Source organism: Neofelis nebulosa, chromosome 7, assembly GCF_028018385.1.
Source record: "Neofelis nebulosa isolate mNeoNeb1 chromosome 7, mNeoNeb1.pri, whole genome shotgun sequence".
NCBI classification, from domain to species: domain Eukaryota; kingdom Metazoa; phylum Chordata; class Mammalia; order Carnivora; family Felidae; genus Neofelis; species Neofelis nebulosa.
The window spans coordinates 120,432,017-120,455,846 of record NC_080788.1 but is presented as its reverse complement, the minus strand read 5'-3'; the positions used below and the strand labels follow the sequence as shown (position 1 = coordinate 120,455,846).

The window sequence follows — 23,830 nt, the reverse complement described above, 5'->3', positions numbered from 1 at the left end:
CGGACCGCGAGATCGTGACCTGGCTGAAGTCGGACGCTTAACCGACTGCGCCACCCAGGCGCCCCACCCCAAGATTACTTTAAAATGAATGAATGAATGAATACGTGTAATGGCAATAGGGAATGATGGGGCAGGAAGACATATTCTGGGTAGGGTGAGAAGGTGACATTTGAACTAATTTTGAGAGCGAGCCATCCATGGAAAAGCTCGGGGCCAGGGCAATTGCACTTGGAAAGACGGTGAGAGGGAAACAGTGGCCACTCCATGAAGGCATAAGGGAAAAAGCCCGATCACTTACACCACCGCAACGTTGGATTTCGTTACAACTGCAATCCGGAATCCTGATTTACTGTTAAAATACCACTGCGGTTTCTTTGGGAGAATGTACGACAAATCTATATTCTGAGTCTAAAATACTTGTCACAAAACAGTCACACTTCTTGGCTACTTCTTGCCAAAAGGGAAATCTTCCGGATCCAGCAGGGGGCGCTGTAAAGCGCCTGCTCCACAGAATGTACCTCTCAGCACTCTTTGGTTCTTTTCGAGGAGCGGGTCGCTTCCGGGAGCGGCCGCAGCGCCCGGCTCCTTCCTCTCTATCCGCCCGTCTCCGTGGTCGCCATGGCCCCTCCCCTCTTCGGCTAGCCGCGTGCTCTTTGCACTCTTCCCGAAGCCCACTCCGGGGCCGCGGGGCTCCGGCGGAGGGCGGAATCCGGCTTATGGCGGTCCCGGGGCCGGCGGCCGGGGCTGGCGCCAGGTGAGCAGGGCGGCCGGGGAGGAGGGCCGGGCCTCAGGGTGCCCTCCCCGGGGGTAGGTGAGGAAGGGGCCCCGCTGCCTTCCGCCCTCGGCCAGGTCCGGGCACAAGAGGAGCTTGCGAGGGGGCGCCCACCCTCCCGCGATCTGAGGCCTCCTCCAGCACTCTGTGGGATCCTCTCCCTCGGAACTGGCTCCCACCCCCCCCCGCCCCCCTAAGAACTTCAAGTGCACAGAATCGAATGAATCGTCATTCTCAGTTCTTGGCACACTGTGGTCCAGTGTAAGCCCCTCTTGTGTTCTGTTTTTGTATCTTCCTTCGTTCCTTATTCTCAGTCCCATTTCACCCCCCTTCTCAGACGCCCCACTCTGGTGTATTAAAAGAGTGTTTGTACAGCCCAGTGTATACAAGTTTGCGTATTTGTTACCTTGAAAGGTATATAGTGGTTTTGAATTCCATAAGTTATAATATGCTGTGATTTGTTTTTAAACTTTTTTACTCAACGTAATGCTTTTGAGATCCTATGTTCAGTAGTAATCTAGTTTTCATTTCCCGGGGCTGCATGAAATGCTGCTCTACATACATTAGACCGCATTTTACTTACATATTCCCTTAGATTGCTTCCAGTTTTTAACCACCGCAAACATACTGGCGTTTGTCTCCTTGTGGATATGGGTGATATTTTTCTGGATTATCCACCCCCCCAGGTAGGATGCTAGGTCATACCTACATCTGCAAAATTATTCTCTGGAATGGTCACATCAGTTTATACTTCCCAGCAGCATTGCATAAAGGTTCTGACTTCTTCATATCCCCGCAACGTTTGGTATTGTTTGATTTTCTAATGTTTATCCGTCTGATGGGTTGTAAGGTGGCACCCCCTTGTGTTAATTTTCATGTATTAATAAGCATTTGGGTTTCCCCTTTTCTGAATTGCCTGTTTGTATCCTTTTCTCACTTTTCTTTTTCTTTTTTTTTAAATGTTTATTTTTGAGACAGAGAGAGTGCCAGCATGAGCTGGGGAGGGGCAGAGAGAGTGGGAGATACAGAATCTCAAGCAGGCTCCAGGCTCCGAGCTGTCAGCACAGAGCCCGCCCAATGCGAGGCCCGAACTCAGGAACCGTGAGATCATGACCTGAGCCAAAGTCGATGCTTAACCGACTGAACCACCCAGGCGTCCCCTTTTCTCACTTTTCTATGGATTTCCTGTTGTCCTGACTTGTAGGAATTCATTGTATGCTGTAGATTTTGATTCCTTGTTGGTTTTACACTCCGCACACACCTTCTCCAAGTCTTTTAATTTAACCCATGGCACTGTGTTGAGCAAAAATAAGTCCGTGGGGTGCCTGAGTGGCTCAGTTGGTTAAGCATCCAACTTCAGCCCAGGTTCAAACCCCGTTTCAGGTGAGCTCAAGCCCCGATTCGGGACTCTCGCTCTACCTCTGTCTCTGCCCCTTGTGGAATTCTCTCTTCCTCTCACTCTCTGCTCCTCTCTCTCTCTCTCTCTCTCTCTCTCTCTCTCACACACACACACACACACACACACACACACACACACACACAAAAGTAATAAGTGCATTCGTTTTCCCCTTTATAAAAATTTGTGGGTCTGGGGTCTTATTTGAGGAGTATCTTCCCACTGTATCTTCATTAAGATGTTCTTCTGCAGTTCCTTCTATTAACTAAATAGAATTGCGTTTCACCTTTAGACTTTCAAATATTTGGAGTTTTTAAATTTTATCTTTCTAGATGATGTGAGGTAATGACCTAAATTTTCCTCTGCCTTTTTCAATTATAGCTAATGAATTAATAATTAGAAGTTAGCCTTTGGAGCATAGTTAAGAGCTCACTTTCTTGGACCTAGGTGGCCTGTATCCAAACCCTAAGGCTGCCACTTACCAGGTGGGTGACAGGGCAAGTTACTTACCCTCTTTGGCTTTAGTTCCTCATCCATAAAATAGGATGTAGTTTCCATCTCTTAGGGTTGTGGCAACCAAATGAATTAATACATGTAAAATACATGGAGAACAGTCCTGGGCATATAGTGTTGCTTACTGAGTATAAGCAGGTGTTCGTATCAATATGTCATTTCTTGTGATACAGCCTCTGTTATGTGCCCATGTAAACATAGGTCTGTTTTTTCTTTTTGGTCTCTGTCCCATTGGTCTTTTTGTTCCTGTATTAAAACCACAGCTCTGTTGGGGCGCCTGGGTGGCGCAGTCGGTTAAGCGTCCGACTTCAGCCAGGTCACGATCTCACGGTCCGTGAGTTCGAGCCCCGCGTCAGGCTCTGGGCTGATGGCTCGGAGCCTGGAGCCTGTTTCCGATTCTGTGTCTCCCTCTCTCTCTGCCCCTCCCCCGTTCATGCTCTGTCTCTCTCTGTCCCAAAAATAAATAAAAAACGTTGAAAAAAAAAAATTAAAAAAAAAATAAAACCACAGCTCTGCAATATGATTTGTTTTAATAACTGATGGTTTGAGTCTCTTCCTCCTCCTTTTCTGTTCTTCACAATTGCCCTCAGCTATTCATGGGCCTTTATATTTCCTTATAAAGTTCCTCAGAGAAGTTCTGCTTGTGATTGGTATTATACAGAATTAATAGGCTACTTCTGTTAGAAATTAGGTCTTTATAGGGGCACCCGGGTGGCTCAGTGGTTAAGCGTCCCACTTCGGCTCCGGTCATGATCTCATGGTTTGTGAGTTTCAGCCCCTGCATCAGGCTCTGTGCTGACAGCTTGGAGTCTGGAGCCTGCTTCAGATTCTGTGTCATTCTCTCTGTGCCCCTCCCCTGCTCACGCTCTGTCTCTCTGTCTTTCAAAAATAAATAAACGTTAAAAAAAAAAAAAAAAGAAATGAGGTCTTTATATAATTAAAAAAAATTTTTTTTTAATGTTTATTTTTGAGAGAGAGAGCACGAGCAGGGGAGGAGCAGAGAGATAGGGAGACACAGAATCTGAAGCTGGCTCCAGACTCTGAGCTATCAGCACAGAGCCTGACACGGGGCTTGAACTCACAAACCACAAGATCGTGACCTGAGCCGAAGTCAGATGCTTAACTGAGCTACCCAGGTGCCCCTATCTTTATAGAATGTTAAGTCATCCCAGCTCTATCTAAGTCTTCTTTCACATCCTATGACAGAGCTTTCTGTTTTCTTTCAAAATGTATATTTTTTTAATGTTTATTATTTTTGAGAGCATGTGCTTGCACACACGAGCAGGGGAGGGACAGAGAGAGAAGGAGAGAGAATCCCAATGGGCTCCTCGCTGTCAGCACAGAGCCTGACGAGGGACTCCCATCTCATGAATGTTGAGATCATGACCCGAGCCGAAATCGAGAGTCGGATGCTTAACCGACTGAGCCACCCAGGCGCTCCTCTTCCAAAATGTCTTATACACTCCTTTTAAAAGTTAATTTCTGGATATTTTGTAGTTGTTTTAAGGCTTTTCTTTTGTAAATGACATCTTATTTTCTTTATATTTTCCAGTTGGTAATTGTTGGTATAGAACACTATTGAGATTTGTATGTTAACCCTATATCTAGCTGAACTCTTTTTATTTCCATCATTTGCCTATTGATTTGCTGTTTGTTGGGTAATTGATCACATTATCTGCAAATAAAGACCATTTAATCTCTCCCCTTTTAATTCTTTTACCTCATTTATTTTTCTTGCTTTATTGATCTAACCAGAACCTTAAAATCCTTGATGGGCTTTCTTGTCATGTTTGGGACCGTATAGAGGATGTGGCTAAAGTTTCTTCATTAACTGTTTTTTAGCTGTAGATTTTTGGTAAATAACCGTTTATAGCATTTACCAGCTTACAGAAATTCCTTTCTCTCCCATCTATTCCTCACATTCTTGCTGCCTGGCCTGGACCCCTCCATAGAACAATGTAGAGAAATTTGGTAACCGCTCTCTAAGGCTTAATGGCTCTCTTAGGTTTCTCTCTGCTTCTCTTCTTCAGGCCCAAATTAGATCTGCAATTTCTCCAGCGGTTCCTGCAGATACAGAAGGTTTTGTTTCCCTCTTGGTCATCCCAGAATGCTTTGATGTTCCTGACCCTTTTGTGTGTGGCCCTGCTGGGTGAGTGAGTGAGCCCAGGTTGGAGGGGGCTTTGGGGTTCCTTCTCTCTGGAGAGTTGATGAGGCAGGTGTTCAAGGGGAAGCCTCCCTTCTCGTTTTCTCATCCTTCATCATTGATTTCTGACTCCTTTCCCCACCCCAGAACAACTGGTGATCTACCAGGTTGGCTTGATCCCAAGCCAGTACTATGGGGTCCTGGGAAACAAAGACTTGGATGGGTTCAAGACCCTGACATTCCTGGCTGTCGTGCTCATCATTCTCAACTCCATGGTAAGGTGTTCTCCGTGTGTTTCTCTTCTTCTCCAGCCTAGTGTAAGCAGAATGCCCAGTGGGACTTAGCCACCAGGAAGCAGGAATCAAGCTGTGAGAGGCGTGTTCCCTCCCTTTTCTGGGAACTGGAGTTCAGAGCCCTGTTCAGGGCATTGATCTTGCTGTTGGGCCTAATTCCTCAGGTGTTTCAAGCTTCCAGGACTAGGCTGGGAGGTTCCGGTTAAATCGGTATTTAGCAGAAATGATCTTGTCCCTTCCATTCCCGGGACTCTTGCTTCAGGGAGCTCAGAGCACTTGAAATTGGGGATCAGCAGCTAGGGGGCTGCTGCTTCTCTGTGGGGCTGAGGCCATGGTTCAGCCTGGCACCATGTCACCTCCCGGCCCTTGCACCTGCGGCTTTCCTGCAGGATAGCCTCCTTCCCTACCCTTGTTCCCTCGGTTAATGCCGCTCACTTTTCAAGGTTCTGCTGTTGTCACCTCCTTCAAGTCCTCCTTAGCATTCTCCTTCATGTTTTGTCCACCAAACCCTGCCCTCTTCTCTGCTTAACTAATACTTTGAGTTAACCTCTGCTGTAATACTCCTCACACCCTTGTCATTGTTTTCTTGCCAGACTGAGCTCATTGTCATTGCCTCAGGCTTAGCGTGTAAGTGCTCCATCAGTGGTGAACAGGGAGAGTCAGGCCTCCGCTAGGACTCAAGCCTGATGCTCTGTCTGCCTGTACTACCTGCTTTCTTGGGGAAGTCACTTCTCATCACACTTGGGGCACTTTTGATGGGTCTTCTGGAAGGAAACACCTGTGTGTACATAACCCTGTTCTCAGCTTTGGGGGACAGAAAAGTAAGAACATAAATGGCATAGAAATACCCTCCCAGTCTCCAGAAGCTCACCTGCTCTCAGCATAAGACAGAACAATTACTGTCTTGGCTTTGATAAGCCCTTTAGTGCTTCGTGAAGGAATGAGCACGGGAGGGAGGGAAGAATCCCCTGACTTGACACTTGAAACAAGCAGAAGCCCTGAGTGGACAGAGAATAATCAGAGTGGGCTGGGACTGGTCAGCAGAGGCCTTCTGCCGGCCCTGAGCTTCTGGCTGAGGCTTGCAGTAAGCCATCTCTCCCTCTCGCTCCCTTCCTCTTGCTTTCCCCGCTGCACAGCTGAAGAGCTTTGACCAGTTCACCTGCAACCTGCTGTATGTGAGCTGGAGAAAGGACCTCACCGAGCACCTTCACCGCTTCTACTTCCAGGGCCGTGTGTACTACACCCTCAACGTGCTGCGGGATGACGTCGATAACCCGTAGGCGCCCGCTCTCGGTCCTCCCTACCGTCTGCAGGGTCCTGTCGGGCTGGCTCAGCCCTGGAGAGTCCCTGCTGCACGCCCCTGAGAGCTCATCCACAGTTAGGTGCAAGTGTTGATGAGCACCCTACGGGAAGGAGACCCTGGAGGCTCCCTGGAGGGGCCGCAGGGCTGAGAATAGGGAGCTAAAAGATAGGAGCAGCTCCCTTTGTCCGTTTTATGTCCTGCATTTCCAAACCAGGCACCATCCGAAGAAAGTGTCCTCGGGAGCAGAACAGCTCTTGGATTTTCGGCAGTAGAAAATTACTGCTGCCTAGGATTCCGTGTAAGATTTAGATCTTCATTCTGTCCCCTCCCAGTTTATAGGCCTTAGTTCACTGAGCCCCAGGTCCCCTTTCTGGGAAATGAGGATGACAGTTCCTATCTGAAGAATATCTCAGATGATTGTCATGGAGTGCACATACGCGGTGCCTGGCACATGACCAGGGTTCCAGTGTGAGTCCGCTCTTGTTATTTTACAGGTGAGGAAACTGAGGCCCAGAGAATGCAAGTGACTTGCCCAGGGTCATGTCTCTCATTGGAAATAGGAGTCAGTGTGGCCCCCCGGCGGTGCAGTGGGACCTGAGGAGTCCCTCCTCATACTCATTCCCTCTCCACCCACCACCCTCAGGCACTTTCTTGCTTTCTTCAGCCTAAGCTGAGCTTTGCAGCAAAGATTCTTCGGATGCCTGTTGCCTCTTTCTCTTCTAGGCTTCTCCATGGCTCACCCCATATGAAGCCTCTGTAGCCAGATAGTTAAAATGGGGGAGGCTCGGGCTTGCAGAAGAGATTGGGAGGAGCTAGGTAGACGGGATAGCTTTTCTGCTCATCCAGAAACTCGGCTTATCCACCCTCGTGTCTTTCTCTGGTGCTGCTCAGGACCCTTGGGTGCTGGACCTTTCAGTTGCCACTTTTCCTGAGGGGTAAACTGAGGCACCCTAAGAAGCCACTCTTCAGAACCCCGTTTAAAGGTCCTGAGGGTCTCGGTGCCTCTAGGAAAACCAGTGCTTATCTGGGTCCATCTCTCCCTGGGATCGTAGCTGACAGTGCCGAAAGGCAAGGTCAGGATGAGAGGTAACCGGAATCTGTCTCCACTCTCTCCACCCTCTGCCCTGCTCCCTGGTCCAGTTGCTCTGTGTTGTTGGTTCCAGGGACCAGCGCATCAGCCAGGACGTGGAACGGTTCTGCCGGCAGCTCAGCAGCATGGCTAGCAAACTGATCATCTCGCCTTTCACCCTCCTCTACTACACCTACCAGTGCTTCCAAAGGTGACACCTCTCCTCCTCCCCCAGCCAGGTGTTTCCCCCGAGGTCACTCACTCACACAAATTCTCCCAAGTCCGGGCCTTCCTTCCCTCCTACCTGTAGCCCAGGAAGCCTTCCTCTGTCCTGTGCTCGCCCCCCTGCCCTCCCTTGAGACGTGGCATTTCAGTGTCACAGGGATCCTGGTACTCTGACCGCCTAGATCAGGTAGCAAACGCCCCCCCACACAGGAGCAGAGGTCCCACAGGACTGCTGGCTGAAACTGGACAACTGGTGCCTGAAAGTGAGCAAGAATCAGGGCTGAGCCCTGCAGACATACGTGTCGCACACACACACACACACACACACACACACACACACAACACACACACTCCCCACCCCCACCCCTACCCCTCTGCTTTTCAGCACAGGCTGGCTTGGGCCTATGAGCATCTTCGGGTATTTCATTCTGGGAACCGTGGTGAACAAAATGTTGATGGGGCCCATCGTGGCAAAGCTGGTGCAGCAGGAGAAGCTGGAGGGGGATTTCAGGTATGTCTCTCTTGCTTGAGGTTCCTGGGCTGAGCATAGTGGCTAAAGAATGAGACCTAGAGTAAGACAGCCTCATTCAAATCCCAGCCTGTGCTAGTTATTAGCCACGTGCTCTTGGGTGAGGTCTTGAACCTCCCTAAACTTCAGTGATCCCATCTCTGAAAGGGGTGATACCGTTGCCTGCAGAGAGGGTGGTGAGGAAGATTACTGAGATGATACATGAGAAGCACCGAGGACAGCGTCCGATTGGCCATCATCATCCCTTGGCCTTCTCATGTGCTTCTGTTCCAACCTCCCTGGTTTGGCTCAGCCGATGGATCCAGCCCCCGTTCTTGCTTCTCGGGCCCCCCTCCTTCAAGTTGGGCCCTGGGAGGCGGTGGTGTGGGCAGGAATGCACCTGTCCTCTGGGGAGCTGAGGAGCTGCCCTGTCTGCAGGGCGTCTGTCACCCCACACAGGTCCTGGGATTCCCGCCTTATGACAGCTCAGGGAAGGGCTACGCCAGGACGGCCACAGTTTCGAGGTGGAGCTGGGTTCCTCTTGGGAGGTCTTAGTCTAGGCCTCCGAAAGGAGAGGGGCCAGTACTGGCCACTGTCAGCACACGTTTCCCTTTGGTTTGCGCAGGTTCAAGCACATGCAGATCCGGGTCAATGCTGAGCCTGCTGCTTTCTTCAGGTGAGTCAGGTGGGGATAGTTCCCTTCTGCCTCATCAGAGCTGATGGAAGAGATGGCAGAGAAGGGAAGACGAATTGTACAGCCCTCCCACCATCACTGAGCCTAGGGGCCGAGTATTTCCATTTGGCTATGACCCTATCCCCGTATCTCACTGACCTTGTCAGCCTCATCCTTATGTCCAGGGATTTTTGCTTCTGAAGCTGGTCCCTTCTAGTGGCCTAACATGGGGCCTAAATTTGTTCTAAGAATGAAATGAGTGAATGCTTCACATCTTGGTGAGGATTGTAAGGCATTGCCTCTGCCTTTGTCTTACCCTCTTTAAAATGGCTTTCTGCCACTGCCTGATGGCTGATCAAAGAGTCAAAGGCCAATCCTTTGTCTCTGTAGCATAAAGAAGGAAAGGGAGCCTCAGGAGATCAGGAGACCTGGTTCTTAACACTGTTCAAGTGGAACAAAGAGTCACCTGGTCTCCTGACAGCAGCATTGTGAAATTTCATTCCTTCCCTCAGTCAGGGCAAGTCCCTGGGCCTTGCCTCCTGGAGGCCTTTGGAATCGTTGTTTGGACTAATAGCTCAGGGCCCAGAGGTGTTCGTGGAAGCTGCATTGAATTATCTGGATCTCATTGCCCAGGGACTTGTGCACTTGTCCAGCTCTGCTGAAATTTGTAGCAGCCACCACTTGGGGGCGCCAAGGATACTAGGAATCTGCAAGGTGGGGTTGGGTTGTGTGGTGGGTAGGGCTGGGCCTGTGCTAAGTTGTTTTTGGATTCTGCAGCCTCTCAAGAAGCTCTGGGGAAAGCAGGTTAGTTGTTGGAGCTCTGGGTGGTTTCCAATGGCTTCTCTGTCCCTCTGACACTTTCCACGTGCCAGGTGGAGGATGCAGTGTCTACCTGTCCCCCCTGACCTGGGAGCTCAAGGACAGGGACTATTTTATCCACTTCTTTATCTCACTGGCTAACTAGTACAGGGCCTGCCACATAGCGACTACCTGTATATTTGTTTAGCAATAACAGCTGTTATTTATTGAGGGCCCCTCTTATGCCTGGTGCTTTAAGTTTAGAAATTCTCACTTTGACTTGTTATGTAGGTGCTATTAGCTCCATTTTATAGAAGAAGAAACTGAGATTCTGAGGCTTAAGTAACTTATCAGCGTCACCCAGCTAGTAATTGGCCAGAGCCAAGATTTGAACCAGCTCTGCCCAATCTAGAGTTCATGTTCTTTCTGCAGACAACACTGTGTTGAGAAAACGAGGCAATGAATGGGTGCTAGTAGCAGGAAGGGTCTGAGGTGAAGACTATTTGAATGGGCTTGGTCCCTAAAGGAGCATGTGATACGTGATGAGGGATGGAGGGGTCCCCTGGCCTGGAGTAAGGCTCTCCAGGCCCCGTGGACACCCCAGCCTTTCTCGCCAGAGCTGGGCACGTGGAGCACATGAGGACAGACCGCAGGCTGCAGAGACTCCTTCAGACCCAGAGGGAGCTGATGTCCAAGGAGCTGTGGCTGTACAGTAGGTAGAGGGAGCCCCCGGAGGCAGGAGCCACAGGATTGGGATAGTCCCCTTCCCTTCCCACACCTCCCTGCTTTCTCTCTGCACGAATCACTTTGCTCTGATGAAGGAATTAGCCACAAGGAGCCACTGCCTTTGCCATGAGTACCTTCGGGAGAATGATCCAGGGAATAGCTTGGCCCTGCTTGGCTCTTCCTCCCTCAGAGCGCATGAATGGTTCCTGCGTCTCTCATCCTAGGGGTTTCTGTCTTCTACAGTCGGCATCAACACATTTGACTATCTGGGCAGCATCCTGAGTTACATTGTGATCGCAATCCCTATTTTCGGTGGTGTCTATGGAGACCTGAGCCCCACAGAGCTCAGCACCGTGGTCAGCAAGGTGAGAATCCCCCCTGTTGACCCCTCGTGCCATCCCCTTCAGCCAAGTGCCCAGGACCTCAGAGTCCAGGCCTTTGATCAGTGCTCCCTGTCCTGTGCAGAATGCCTTTGTGTGCATTTACCTCATCAGCTGCTTCACCCGGCTCATCGACCTCTCCAGCACCCTCTCAGACGTGGCTGGTTACACGCACAGGTGAGGCCGCGTCAGGCCCCTCCCCACGTCCTGAGCAGAGCATGTGCCACTTGGAGAAGTAGCTGAATGAAAAAAAGGAACAGAAAAACCATATGCTAGCGGGTGTGAGAGAGGGAGACTAACACCTTCACCTGGGCCTTCAGACCCTCCTCAGATTTTCATTTCTTGCCCAGGATCGGGGAACTTGAGGAGACCCTTCTGGACATGTCCTCGAAGTCGCACGGTGGTGAGATCCTGGATGAGAGCGAGTGGGACATGGACAGGTGGGTGCCGGCCTGGCAGGGTGGCACAGCGGTTGAGGAGGCAGCTCTGGGGGTGCCCAGTTCGGGTTCGCCCTGGAGCCCTGCTCTTGCCCAGCCGTGCAGCAGAAATGTGCGGAGCAAATGAAGGGGATCGCTGCCTCATGCCCGACACGTTACACATGTTCACAGTTAGTGTTGCTGTTCTGGCATCTGTTGTGTTCATTCACAACTTCCTCAGCTGCCGGAAGCAAGTGCGCACACCCGCTTGGGCCTGTGAGAACAAGACGAATCTGAGTGGTACCCCTCCCACTGAGCCCCACCACCTACCCCTTTCCTCAGGGCATGCTTGTTCCCTTTGCCTCGCTCACACCCACACGTCTTTATTCGTGTCTCCTTGCATGCTCGGTGATGTTTCTGACCTTTCTGTGCAACTGAGGATTTGTTTCATGTCCTCGCTTTTCCTGATCTAATTACTTAACTGTTCTTCTGTGTCTCAGTTTCTTCATCTCTGTAAGGGGGACAGTAACTGAACCTTCCTCTCAGGGTGCTTGCGAGGATTAGAATCACAGTTCACAGAAAGTACTTGAACAGTGGCCACAGAGAAAGCTTTCAGAAATGGAAACAGCCTGAATTCCAGGGACCACACACAACTCTCTCCTTAGGGACTAAAGCCTGAGCTGTTGCCCTGTTCAGAATTCAGGCTTCGTGCACCTCTGGGCCTCGGGCTGGGGAGATGGGGCAGTGGCCACAGGAGACCAGAGGTGCTGTTGTCCGGGGGAGATGGGTGTCTGCGCAGACCCAGCAGCTCCAGATCCCTTCATGACCACCATGCCCATCCTGTCGTAGCTCCTGGTTACACGCGCTATGAAAACCCGCTCGTCTTCTAGTTAGACAGCTTCAGCCCTGTGACCCCGAGGGAGTTACTTAGCCACCTGACTTGGTTTCCTCATCTACCAAGTGAGGGTAAGGAGTCACGTGCGGGGCTTTGCGAAGCCTGGAATAAAGGAGGTGCCCCCAGCCCTACCTCTGTTAGTCTGCTAGGGCTGCCCTAACGATACCATAGGCCAGGTGACTTATCCAACATTTATTTCCTCGCAGTTCTGGAGACTGGAAGTCCCAGATCAAGTTATTGCCTGGGTTGGTTTCTTCTGAGGCTTCTCTCCTTGGCTTGCAGATCTGTCTTCTCCCTGTGCCCTTTCCTGGCCTCTTCCCTGTGTGTGAGCCTCTCCCTTTTCTTTTCTTTTTGTTTTTTGTGTTAAATGTTTATTTTTGAGAGAGAGACAGCGAGCACGCAGGGGAAGGGCAAAAAGAGAGGGGGACAGAGGATCCAAAGCAGGCCACGAGCTGTCTGCACAGAGCCCAACGTGGGGCTCAAACTCACAAACCATGAGTTCCTGACGTGAGCCAAAGTTGGACGCTTAACCGACTGAGCCACCCGGGTGACCCTCTCCTTCTTGAAATGACCTCAGCTGTATTAGATCAGAGCCCTATCTTCATGGCCTCATTTTAATGCAGTCATTTCTTTAAATACCTTATCTTCAAGTGCAGTTACACTCTGAGGCACTAGGGGTTGAGACTTCAGCATGTTATTTTGAGGACATAGTTTAGCCCATAACCACCCCTCTATTCAGAGGTAAGACCCCCCACCCAAGGACAAGACCCTCCCCGCTGGCAAAACACACTACTTATCTTCCCCACACTCCCCTCCTCTTAATCACAGGGCCCCAGACTGGCCAGCCGCAGAACCAACGGACACAGCTTTTCTCCTCGAGCGGGTCTCCATCTGTGCCCCCTTCTCTAACAAACCCTTAATCAAGGATCTGAGCCTGAAGATCTCTGAAGGTCAGAGTCTGCTCATCACGGGCAACACAGGCACCGGCAAGACCTCCTTGCTCCGGGTTCTAGGCAGCCTCTGGACAAGCACACGGGGTGAGAACCAGCCCTCCCTGCCTCTGAGCCAGCTGCTGGGGTGCGTGTGTGTGTGTGTGTGTGTGTGTGTGTGTGTGTGTGTGTGTGTGTGTAAAAATCCGGGTGTTTTTGTCAGGAAAGGAAGTGAGAGGCAGTTACTCTAGGAGATCTCAAAATGGAGGTTTCTGTGGGCTCTGCAGGCTCAGTGCAGATGCTGACGGACTTTGGACCCCACGGGGTGCTGTTCTTGCCACAAAAGCCATTCTTCACTGATGGGACCCTTCGGGAGCAGGTCAGTGTGGAGCCCACTCCTACCCCTGCCCTCGCTGAGGCTTCTGGCAGTATGACGGGTCTCTGCGCTAGAGAGTTCTGGGGCAGCAGGTGGGGTAATAAAATGGCCCCTGCCTAGCAATGCCCTGGCCCTAAGAACTTTCTATTCACATCCGTGGATTGGGCCATTAGAGTGGCTCCTGGGGCAGGTTGGATTCTGGGGGCCCTGCCCCACCATCTGCCGGCTCAACCTCTCCCACTGGACTCTTGGCCCGGGTGTTCCTTGCCGTCCTCAGGTGGAGAGGAGCCTGGCCTTGGCGGTTCCTGGGGCTGTTTCTGAGGGAGGATGGGCTGTGTGCCGCCCCACCTCTCGTTGGCCCTCATCTGAGGCCTGTGTGGTTTTGTTTTGTCAGGTGATATATCCCCTAAAGGAGATCTACCCTGACTCAGGTGAGCTGGGACTCGCTGAGACACGTCCTCCCATGTCAGTTGTCCCCACTCTGCCTGGCTGTGGCCTCGCCAGTGCCTTTTGGCAGAGGCTCCAGCAAGGCTGCTGGTATCGGGTTGGTTTTCTTCTTCAACGGCTTATGATTTTGCAAACTCCTCTTGCTCTGTCTTCCTCTCCTTGAGGAGACATGCCCACTGGAGGAAGGGAAGAGATTACTTCCTTCACCTGGCCCTTCCCTTCTGTGTTAAGTGCCATAACCTGTCCCTGCAGAGCCTTAGCCCAGATTCTAGTGCCCCCCCTCCCCCACTCTGCCCCCTTCCATGATGTACCCCATCTCTTCTGGCCACCCAGAAGGAGCTGACTTCTGGAGGAAAGCTTCTCTGTGTTGCAGGCTCTACCGACGATGAGAGGATCGTGAGGTTCTTGGAGTTGGCAGGCCTGGTGAGTGCGGGCAGGGACCCTGAGGTCCAGGCCCACCTGATAGCACCGACCGCAAGTGTTGGTCCGGCAGAGCCAGCCGACTGGCCTGGGCCTGGGACTGGAAGTCGGAGCCTGGATCAGGGGAGTGGAGTATAAAGTGGCGACAGGAGCTGTGGGCATGTACAGGCAATAAGGGGGTGCATTCTCTGGAGTGAATTTTAAAATGATAACAAAACACCAAGTAAGTCTGCTTTTTCTTGTCATCATGCTCCAGCAAATCTAAACCGTGCAGTTAACGAGGTATTCCTCTCTGCCTGCGGCAGATTGCTCTCACGGCGTCCTGCCATGGTGCACCGCAAGGATGGAGCTCTGTCTCAGATGGGTGGGGTGGGGTGACAGGAAGCAGGGATGGGCCCTTTCACGGACAGTGTTCCCTCTGGGTGTGTTACAGTCCAGTTTGGTGGCGAGGACAGAAGGTCTGGACCAGCAGGTCGATTGGAACTGGTAAGAAGGGAGTTGGGGTGCTTCAGAGCCATCTCCCCCAAAGACTGGGCTCCAGGTATTTGCTGGCCCATCAAGGGCATGTTCATGGCCTCGGGAGCACAGTTGGGACCTCAGCTCGTGGGCAGCAGGGCTGCAGTGTCGTTGAAGGGAGGAGGGTGCTGTCCATCTGTCTCAGCACTGGCTCCTGCCATGGGAACCTCTTCTTGCCTTGACCTTCTGTGCAACAGCCAGTCTATTACTCCTTCCTCTAGTGGTGCTCTCGTTCCCACTCCTCAGGTACGACGTTCTGTCCCCAGGAGAGATGCAGAGGCTCTCCTTTGCCCGGCTCTTCTACCTGCAGCCAAAGTACGCAGGTGAGGCCTGCCGCACAGGTGTGCGTGCCAGGTGCCGTGTGCTCACAGAGGTGTCTGTGCGTGTGTGTTCGTGTATAATTGAGGCGTTCACGTGGGTAGGAGAGCACCCCTGTGCATGACTGGGCATCTCTGTCCCTGCAGGACAGGATGGCCGGGCTCTGCCCATGAGGCAGCAGGGTGCTCTTGGAATCCTCAGGGCGGCTCTGGATGTGCCACCAGTTCCTAAGCATTCTGCCATTGCAGCAGCCGGAGCCAGCCTTGAAAGAGCGTGTGATTTTATGCCCCCGGGCTCTGCGGTCCATAAGGGGGCCACACTCCTCCCCCCAGCTCTGCCTGGAGAGGGACGGCAGGTGTGAACTTCTTCAGGGACTGACATCCTGGGGGGAACTAAGAATCCCTGCTTTGAGCGGTTCTAGGCGGAGCTGGTGCTTATTACAGGAAGAGGGGGGATTTTGTCCTGCCGCTGGTAGAAGGCTTCCCAGGTAGAGCCTCGCCCTCTGCTCTTTTGGCCATGCTCTCCCTATGGCAGGGCTCCTGTAAGCCAGAGCAGCCGTTAGCCTTCCCCTGGTCCCAGCCAGAGGTAAGTGCGGTTTGGAGAAGCAGAGGTGGGCAGGGGCAGGACCCTATCTCTTCCCTCCGGCTTCTGCCCTCAGTGCTTGATGAAGCCACCAGCGCCCTGACTGAGGAGGTGGAGAGTGAGCTCTACCGCATTGGCCAGCAGCTGGGCATGACGTTCATCAGTGTGGGACATCGGCGCAGCCTTGAGAAGGTACCCAAGCTCACAGAGATGGCTTAAGGAGGAGGAAGAGCCCAAAGGCTGGGCCTGGCCAGGGGCCCTTCAAAATGGGGAGCGGGGGCAGCAGAGAGGGCAGGGAATGGATGGCCTCCTCTTGTTGTGGCCGGGCCAGCCTGATCTATGCGTGGTGGTGGTCTCTTGCAGTTTCACTCCTTGGTTCTGAAACTCTGTGGAGAAGGAAGATGGGAACTGACCAGAATCAAAGTGGAATGAAGCCAAGGGTGTGGCTGGCCACTGGACGAAGTGCCAAGCTCAGGGCAGATCGGCATCCCCCTGGAGAGACTACGAGGCCTGCAGGGCAAGGGAGTCCCCTGGCCCGCCTCACAGGTCCTGTGCTGTGCAGGGAGAGCTGGCAGCGAGGGTGTGGCTCCCAATGGGGCACCCAGTCCTGCCAGGCCCCCCAGCTGTCTCAGCCAGAGCTCCCTGCACTCCCAAGTGCTGATTGCTTACAAATGACCTCAGATTGTGTTTTCTAAAGAAAAACCTGAAAGTGTGAGATCTATGAGAAATGTAGGATCAATGTGGAGAGAATATTGGGCTTCAAGTCCAGAGATCCGGAAATCTTTTAAATTCATTAAATTCTGTGGCAATAGATTTTTAACTTTAATCAACCACTTGAATTTTATAACTTTTTTAAAAAGAAAAGATAAACATTTCTTAAAAATTGGAGCTTTCTCCCTTCTCTTTCCTCTTCATTGTAAGATGACCTTTAAATTGAATCCACAGACTTGTATTTGGGAGCTGGGTGGGAAGGAAGTAGCACTCTCCACAGTACTGGAACCTTCTGTGCCTGGTTTTTCACTTCACCCCGTATCTCCACTTTCCCTTTGCTGGTTGTACCTATAACCTCTAGGTCCCTTCTGTTCTTGTCTTAACCCAAGTACAACTAAATCTCTTTCCCCTCAGTCAGCTAAAATAAGGCGGCGATTTTTCAAAAATAGTCTTTGGTAGGAAACAGCAACAGCCAGGGAGAATAGACAAAACCCAGAGAGCACAAAATTTTGATATGGAAAATGATTGAGCCCAAAGTCCTTATTCTAGAACAATGTTCCCCAATGGTGAGTTGTCAGGGCAGCACATTCATAATTTTTGTCAGATCTCTCTATTTCTTGTAGTGTTCATCACTTAATTTTTTTTAATGTTTATTTATTTATTTTGAGAGGTAGAGAGAGAGAGAGAATCCCAGGCAGGCTCTGCTAACAGCGCAGAGGGCTCCATCTCACAAACTGAGATCATGACCTTGAGCTGAAACCAAGAGCCGGATGTTTAACTGACTGAGCCACCCAGGCACTGCAGACGCTTAATATTTTCTGAAATAAGTCACTTTTTGTTTGTTTTTGTTCTTTGGGTTTGTTTGTTTGTTTGTTTGTTTTTGCGTGTGTAAGTTTATTCATTTATTTTGAGAGAGAGAGAATCCCAAGCAGGCTCTATACCAGCAGTGTGGAGACCCACACGGGGCTCAGGCTCACAAACCATGAGATCATGACCTGAGCAGAAACCAAGAGTTGGACACTTAACCTACTGAGCCAACCGGGCACCCCAGAATTAACTCCCTTTTTAAACCTAATTGCATTTTTTAAAGTTTACATTTGGGGGCACCTGGGTGGCTCAGTCGGTTAAGCATCCGACTTCGGCTCAGGTCATGATCTCATGGTCTGTGAGTTCGAGCCCCACGTCAGGCTCTGTGCTTATGGCTCAGAGCCTGGAGCCTGTTTCAGATTCTGTGTCTCTCTGACCCTCCCCCATTCATGCTCTGTCTCTCTCTGTCTCAAAAATAAATAAACATTAAAAAAAATAAAGTTTACATTTGATAAAATAGAAATAACTGGGGTGCACGGGTGGCTCAGTCAGTTAAACGGCTGGCTCTTGGTTTCTGTTTAGGTCACAATCTCATGGTCTGTGAGTTCGAACTCTGAGTCAGGCTCCTGGATGACCGTGCAGAGCCTGCTTGGAATTCTCTCTCTTCGTCCCTCTCTTGCCCCTCCCCTGCTCACACTCCCTTTCAAAATAAATGAAAAGAACCTTAAAAAGGTAACTAAAAATGAATGTAAACAATGTTGCGAGATTGCAGTTTGATACTGTGCCTGCAAAGACTCTGAGTCTTGCTCTCTTTGTACGAAGGGAGGTTAGGAGATTGTTGCAAGGGAGTTAGACGTACTGGCATCCAAGTGAGAATTTTCACCTTAATAAAGTTAAAAACCTGGAATGGGAACTGCAAGGGGAATGACTTTCTCACTGTAAGACTTGAGGTTATTTACTGCCTTGTTGCTTATCACGGAAGGTGATCCCAGATGTGGGGCAGGAAATGGTAGAAATGGAAATTGGGAAAGCGCTGCCTGGGTAGCCGAAGTCTCCCCAACCCGGCCTGGCTAGAGCTTTTTCTTAGCTCCAGCTCCACCCTTTGCACCCAGGTGCCGGGCCGAGAGAGCGCAGGTGGCTACCTGGCCAGGTCTGATGGAAGTTCTGGTCCCCAGTGAAGCCTTCTTAGGGACCTGTAGGATACCAGCACTGCCAAGGCCGGTGGCAGGCCTTCGGCCAGTGTCAGACTCTCTCGGGGGCTCAGAGGGACTATCAAGGTGGGCATCTGCTTCGGAAGCCTTCCCATACTTGAATCTCCTAACTATATCCTGCCAAGTGGTCTTCTGGCCTGTGTTCAAACACACTTAGCATTGGGGACCACCCATCCTTAGGCCCCTCTAATTGAACAAAGCTCTTCCTTAGGTTGAGGGGAAGGCTGTCTCCCTAAGGATTAAGGATTGCCCTGACTCTCACCCCTTGGGCATGTGTCTGTTAAGCTGTGGGGGCCAGGAATAGAAAGACCCTCTCGATATAATTTCTGTGCTTTTTCAATGTAGCTGAAACTTCCCCCAGCCTGTTTGGTGACCTTTCCTTACTGACTCGCTTCCTTCCTTACTGGGTCCTTCAGCTCCCAAGCCTTCGTACGGGTGTTGCTCTAGCAGATTACTCGAGAGACCAATTTGGTGCCTGACTCAGGGTCTTGGCATTTGCCGTTTCCTCCGCCTCAGACGTGTTCTCAGTGCTGCTTGTGTTTTTAAAGCCCAGTGTTCTCCCTTGCAGAAACTCTGCCAGGAGAAAGCTGTTCTTAGGGGCAGATTCCACCTTTACCCATCATTCATCTCTGATGGAGGGTACGGAGTTTGGGATAAATCGTTACACACCAGCACGATGAAGTCCAGCTTATATGTCCTTAGTGCAGAACAAAGACAAAATGTTTGCTTTAAATGTTTTCAAATCAGCCAGGCAAATAATTTCCCCAACTTCATTCTACCACTCAGGGAATTCCACAGACCCAGTGGATGATACATAGAGGCATGACTCTGTTCCTCTCCTAGGGCTGTGGGCCATGGCAGAAAAGCAATCTTTTTGTCATCCCTATCATGTGCCTGCCCACCCTAGCAATACTTCGTAATGTGATCTACAGACTAAGTGCAATCCCTGTTAAAATCCCAATGGCCTGTTTTTGCAGAAATGGAAAAGCTGATCCTAAAATCCATATGGTATTGCAAATGATCACGAACAGGCAAGACAATCTTGAAAAAGAACAAAGTTGGAGTACTCAGGTTTCGAGATTTCAAAAATTACTTCAAAGCTACAGTAATCGAAACATCATAGTACTAGGATGGAGAGAGGTCATTCACTGAGATAGAATTCAAAATCCAGGAATAAACCCTTACATCTACGGTCAAGTGACTTGTCAAGAGTGCCAAGACTATTCAGTGGGGAAGAGCAGTCTCTTCAACAGACGGGGCTAGAAAACTAGATATCCACATGCCAACGAATGAAAGTGAACCCTTTTACACCAGATGCAAAAGTTAAAATGAATGAAAATTTTAGGAGCGAAGACTGAACAACTCTTAGAGGTGTGGGGAAATCTTCATGACCTTGGATCTGACAATGGTTTTTTAAACATGCCCAAAGCACAGGCAACAAAAGAAAAACACACGGGACTTTTTAAAAATTAAAGCTTTGGTGCATCGGAGGACACCATCAAGAGAGAGCAAAATAGTTGAGTTGGCAGCTCCAAACATCCATCTCTCCAAAGAAACGAAAAAGAAGCTGAAACTGTCAGAACCAGAAAACAGTCCAAGGTTTACAGCAACCAAGCAAACACCGAATCGTGAAAAAGATAACCTAGAAGTGGTAGGCAAGTTTTGCAGTGTTTTTCCTCTCCCTTCCCTCATCTCCCGGGTTTGATGGCAGTTTTGAAGAGGGTAGCCTGTGTTCCCTGTGTGGGACCCTTGTCCTTGGTTCCAGAGAAAGCAGAGCAGACCTTATTCCCAAATTCTAGCCTGTCTGGGGCTAGAAAGACTGGCACAAGGTGCTGGTCTCTGTTTTGCCTGACCCAGAACTCACTGGGCAGAAAAGTAGCATTGCTCCAAAACTTTGTAAGGTGCACAGAGCCTGCAGCCAGCTGAAGCGAAAGGTTATGGTTAAGACATACAATAGGTCACCTAAAGCCTGCAGAGAATGCTGGGGAGAGAAATTAGGGTGTTCAAAAACGACCTTGTGTAGGAGGGAATTTAGAAAGCCACATTCCTGGCCAGGACAGGATGCGTGCTCAGAAAAGACTGGAAGAGACCCTGAGCTTTCGCCTCTGGCTGGTCTCTGGGCTCAGTCCAAGCAGGAAGTAAAGACTAAGGCAGAGTTAAAGGAGCTAAATTGGCCCAGTGTTGAAGAGTGCCCCAGCACAGAGCTGGTCTGTAAAGACTGGGAGACATGTAGGTTTTGTTTGGGCTCCTGGTATTCAAGGAGATCTCTGTCAAATGCTAGCAGAACAGAGACTTCAAGTGACCACACATGACAAGGATGACAGTCTTTGCGAAACTAGCTTGAGAAGGTCCCCGAAAAGATGGCTGCGGCCTTTAGTTATCAAAAACAGCAAACTCTGGGGAAAGGAACTGGTTTCCAGTTACCGTATGATAACATTGAAATACCCAATTTCCAACAGAAACAGGTTCTCCAAAGAAACAGAACTATGGCCCATTCAAAATGGGGAGAATGACAGAAACCACGCGTGAGGAAGCCCAGGTATTGGTCTTCCTACACAAAGGCTTTAACCCATCTGTCTTAAATATGCCCACATGGCCAAAGGAAACGCTAGAGCTGGTTCCAGCTCTGGCTCTGATGTCAGAGCCACTAGCTCTGGACCCAGCACTGACTCCAGCACCGGATTTGGTGCCGCGGCACCTTCTAGCTCGAGCGGGCACCGGCTCCGGGTTTGTAAGTGGCGGTGGAGTCGGAGCTCCAGCCGGATACGGTCCTGCGGCTGATGCTAGGGCTGGTCCAGCAACTGGCTCCACCTCTGAAGCTGGCTCCAGCCCTACAGCGGGGCCCCTGCTCTGGCTCTGGTTGGTAGAGCGGGAGCTGGTGCCAGCTCCGTCTAGTCAATGGCTCGCCTACTGGAGCTGGCTCTAGGTCGAGACTGGTTGTGGCTGTGGTGCTGAAGCTTTACTCTAGCTCTGAAGCTGACACTCAGGGTGGCTGTCGCTTGAAAGTGGGTTCCGGAGCTGGTGCCGGTTTTAGCTATAGCTCTAGAGCTGGTGTTGGAGTAGGGGGCAGAGCTGTTTTTAGCTCTGGAACCAGGCCTGGTGCCGGCAACGGAGCTGGCGTAGGGTCTAGCTTTGGAGCTGACACTAGTTTGGCAGATGGCACTGGATCTGGATCCGAGCAACTCTAGCGTTGGCACTGCGGCGGAATGTAGCTCTGGAGCTGGTGGTTGAACTACCGCTGGATCTGGCCTTGAAGCCAGGGCTAGCTCCGGAGCTGGCACTGGAGTTCGCTCTAGCCCTAGAGTTGGCTCTGACTGTGGCTCCACAGCGGGACGTGGGGCCGAAGCCATCTCTCGCTCTGGATCTGGCGTTACAGCCGGCACTGGAGCCGGTTCTGGAAAATTCCTACACGGCACTCCAGGTCCAAGCCAGGCAGGTTGAGATGCAGAAAGGCCACCAGCTGCTTCTGTCAGGGAAAGTCTGGAGGCTGTACCCACCCAGCAGCCAGGCAGGACGGAGGAGGCTGGAGGGGTAGGAGGGCAGGCGGTGGAGGCTGAAGCCTGGCCTTTCCTTCCACGCTGCCTCCTAAAGCACCTGTGCAGGGGGCTTGGCCCCCTACGCCTGGCCTTGCCCATCCAGACGCCAGCCCCAAACCACCCCCAACCCCACCCTGGCTGTCCTGGCAGAAGCAGGCCTGGTCACCAAGAAGGGAGCTGACAAAGAGCCTCGGTCATGGGATGCTCTCCGTAAAGGTCTAACCAACTGAGCCCCCTTCTTCAGGGAAGCCTGACCTACTTCTCTGTCTTTCCTGTTCCCCGCCCACTGGAATATAAAGTCCACGAGGGCAGGGAGGGGCTGTGTCCACTCTGTTCGTTAACATCACCGGCACACGGTAAATGTATGTGCTCCATAAAAATAAATAAGTGCTCCACAGAGGTCTACCGGATAAGGGAACGGTCCATCCTGCCAAGCCTTCCCAGGGCCCTCGTGGCACCTCAACCTGTAGCTTGTGCCCGGAGGCGCTGCCTTACTCTGCGTACTGTGCGTGGTCACATCTGAAGGGCAGGACGCCAGGCCCATGTACAGCCGAGCATGCGTGACTGAGGTTCAGGGCGGACTTGTAAGCAGGCTGCTCACCACCCCGCCCGTTCTGGGCCCCCAGGTGGAGGTTGGCGGGACAAGCCGAGCTGGGAAGGGGCTGTGGTGAATCTGCGACTGATAATTCCTTGTGATTAGATTCAGGTTATGCAACCTAATTGTGAGGAAATACGAGACAAACTCAAACTGAGGGTCTGCCATAAAGAAACTCGCCTGAAATCTTCAAAAATGTCAAGGTCAGAGAAATCAAGGAAAGACTGAGAACTGTTCCCGACGGAAGGAAACTACAGGCTTGGCAACTAAATCCAATGTGTGGTCCTGGACACAATCCACCACTTATAAAGGGCATTCATTATTGGAAAATCAGCATTCTGTGGATTAGATGAAGTATTGAGTCATTGTCAATTTCTTGATTTTATTGGTTGTGTAGTGGTTAGGTGGGAGGGCATCTTCACTTTAAGGAAACAATGGCGCATCACATCCTCGATTTGCTCTCGAATGGTTTAGGAAAAAATTGCAAAAATATGTATATAGAGAATAAGGGGCACCTGGGTGGGTCGGTCGGTTAGGTGTCTGACTTTGGCTCAGGTCACGATCTCATGGTTCGCGAGTTCGAGCCCCACATGGGGCTCTGCTCTGACGGTATGGAGCCTGACTGGGATTCTCTCTCTCCCTCTCTCTCTGCCCCTCCCTCACTCGCTCTCAAAATGAATAAATAAACTTTAAAAAAAGACTAATAAGGCAGTGTAGTAAACTGTCCATTTTAAAATTTAGAAATCTGGGGTGCCTGGGTGGCTGTCACCCAGTTTGGTGGCCAACCTCCATTCAGGTCATGATCTCACGGTTCATGGGTTTGAGCCCCGTGTCAGGCTCTGTGCTGACAGCTCAGAGCCTGGAGCCTGCTTTGGATTCTGTGTCTTCCTCTCCCGCTGCCCCTCTCCTGCTCCCACTCTGTTTCTCTGTCTCTCTTTCTCAAAAATAAATACACATGAAAAAAAATGTTAACAAAAATGAAAAAATATTTTAAGTAAATACTTTTTTTTATTTTTAATTTTTTTACATTTTTATTTATTTTTGAGAGACAGAGCACAAGTGGGGGGGGGGGGCAGAGAGAGAATGAGACAGAATCCGAAGCAGGCTCCAGGCTCTGAGCTGTCAGCACAGAGCCCGATGCGGGGCTTGAACTCACAAACTGTGAGATCATGACCTGAGGCGAAGTCGGACGCTTTAAGGGGCCAGGTGCCCCTTAAATAAATAAAATTTAAGAATCACAATTAGCATTTCAAAATTCAGTGAAAAACAACT

General features: G+C 50.8%; 1 protein-coding gene across 10 annotated transcripts; it reads left to right on the top strand.

The window, feature by feature from the left end:
• Positions 1–548: 548 nt before the first annotated feature.
• ABCD4 (ATP binding cassette subfamily D member 4) lies at positions 549–16,584 on the top strand. Of its 10 annotated transcripts, XM_058739648.1 has the most exons (19): positions 551–754; positions 4,712–4,830; positions 4,972–5,099; positions 6,254–6,393; positions 7,584–7,700; positions 8,100–8,225; positions 8,848–8,898; positions 10,311–10,405; positions 10,663–10,784; positions 10,885–10,976; positions 11,150–11,239; positions 12,939–13,147; positions 13,327–13,418; positions 13,810–13,846; positions 14,236–14,285; positions 14,716–14,768; positions 15,045–15,121; positions 15,775–15,890; positions 16,062–16,584. In XM_058739648.1, exons 1-19 carry the CDS (start codon positions 717–719, stop codon positions 16,128–16,130), a joined length of 1,821 nt encoding a protein of 606 aa, XP_058595631.1. In that variant the 5' UTR covers positions 551–716; the 3' UTR covers positions 16,131–16,584. The 10 variants fall into 10 exon arrangements, 8 of the variants coding, with proteins under 8 accessions (XP_058595633.1, XP_058595634.1, XP_058595631.1 ...); XM_058739650.1 differs by lacking the exon at positions 16,062–16,584 and having other exon boundaries at positions 549–754; positions 15,065–15,121; XM_058739651.1 differs by lacking the exons at positions 14,716–14,768; positions 16,062–16,584 and having other exon boundaries at positions 549–754.
• Positions 16,585–23,830: the final 7,246 nt, after the last annotated feature.

What these genes read in the sequence shown, in the direction of transcription:
- ABCD4 (XM_058739648.1), top strand. Translation starts at nt 717, where the DNA reads ATGGCGGTCCCGGGGCCGGCGGCCGGGGCTGGCGCCAG. An exon ending in GTGGCTGGTTACACGCACAG is followed by an intron (nt 10,977 to 11,149) that starts GTGAGGCCGCGT and finishes TTTCTTGCCCAG; the next exon opens with GATCGGGGAACTTGAGGAGA. An exon ending in ATCGGCGCAGCCTTGAGAAG is followed by an intron (nt 15,891 to 16,061) that starts GTACCCAAGCTC and finishes GGTCTCTTGCAG; the next exon opens with TTTCACTCCTTGGTTCTGAA.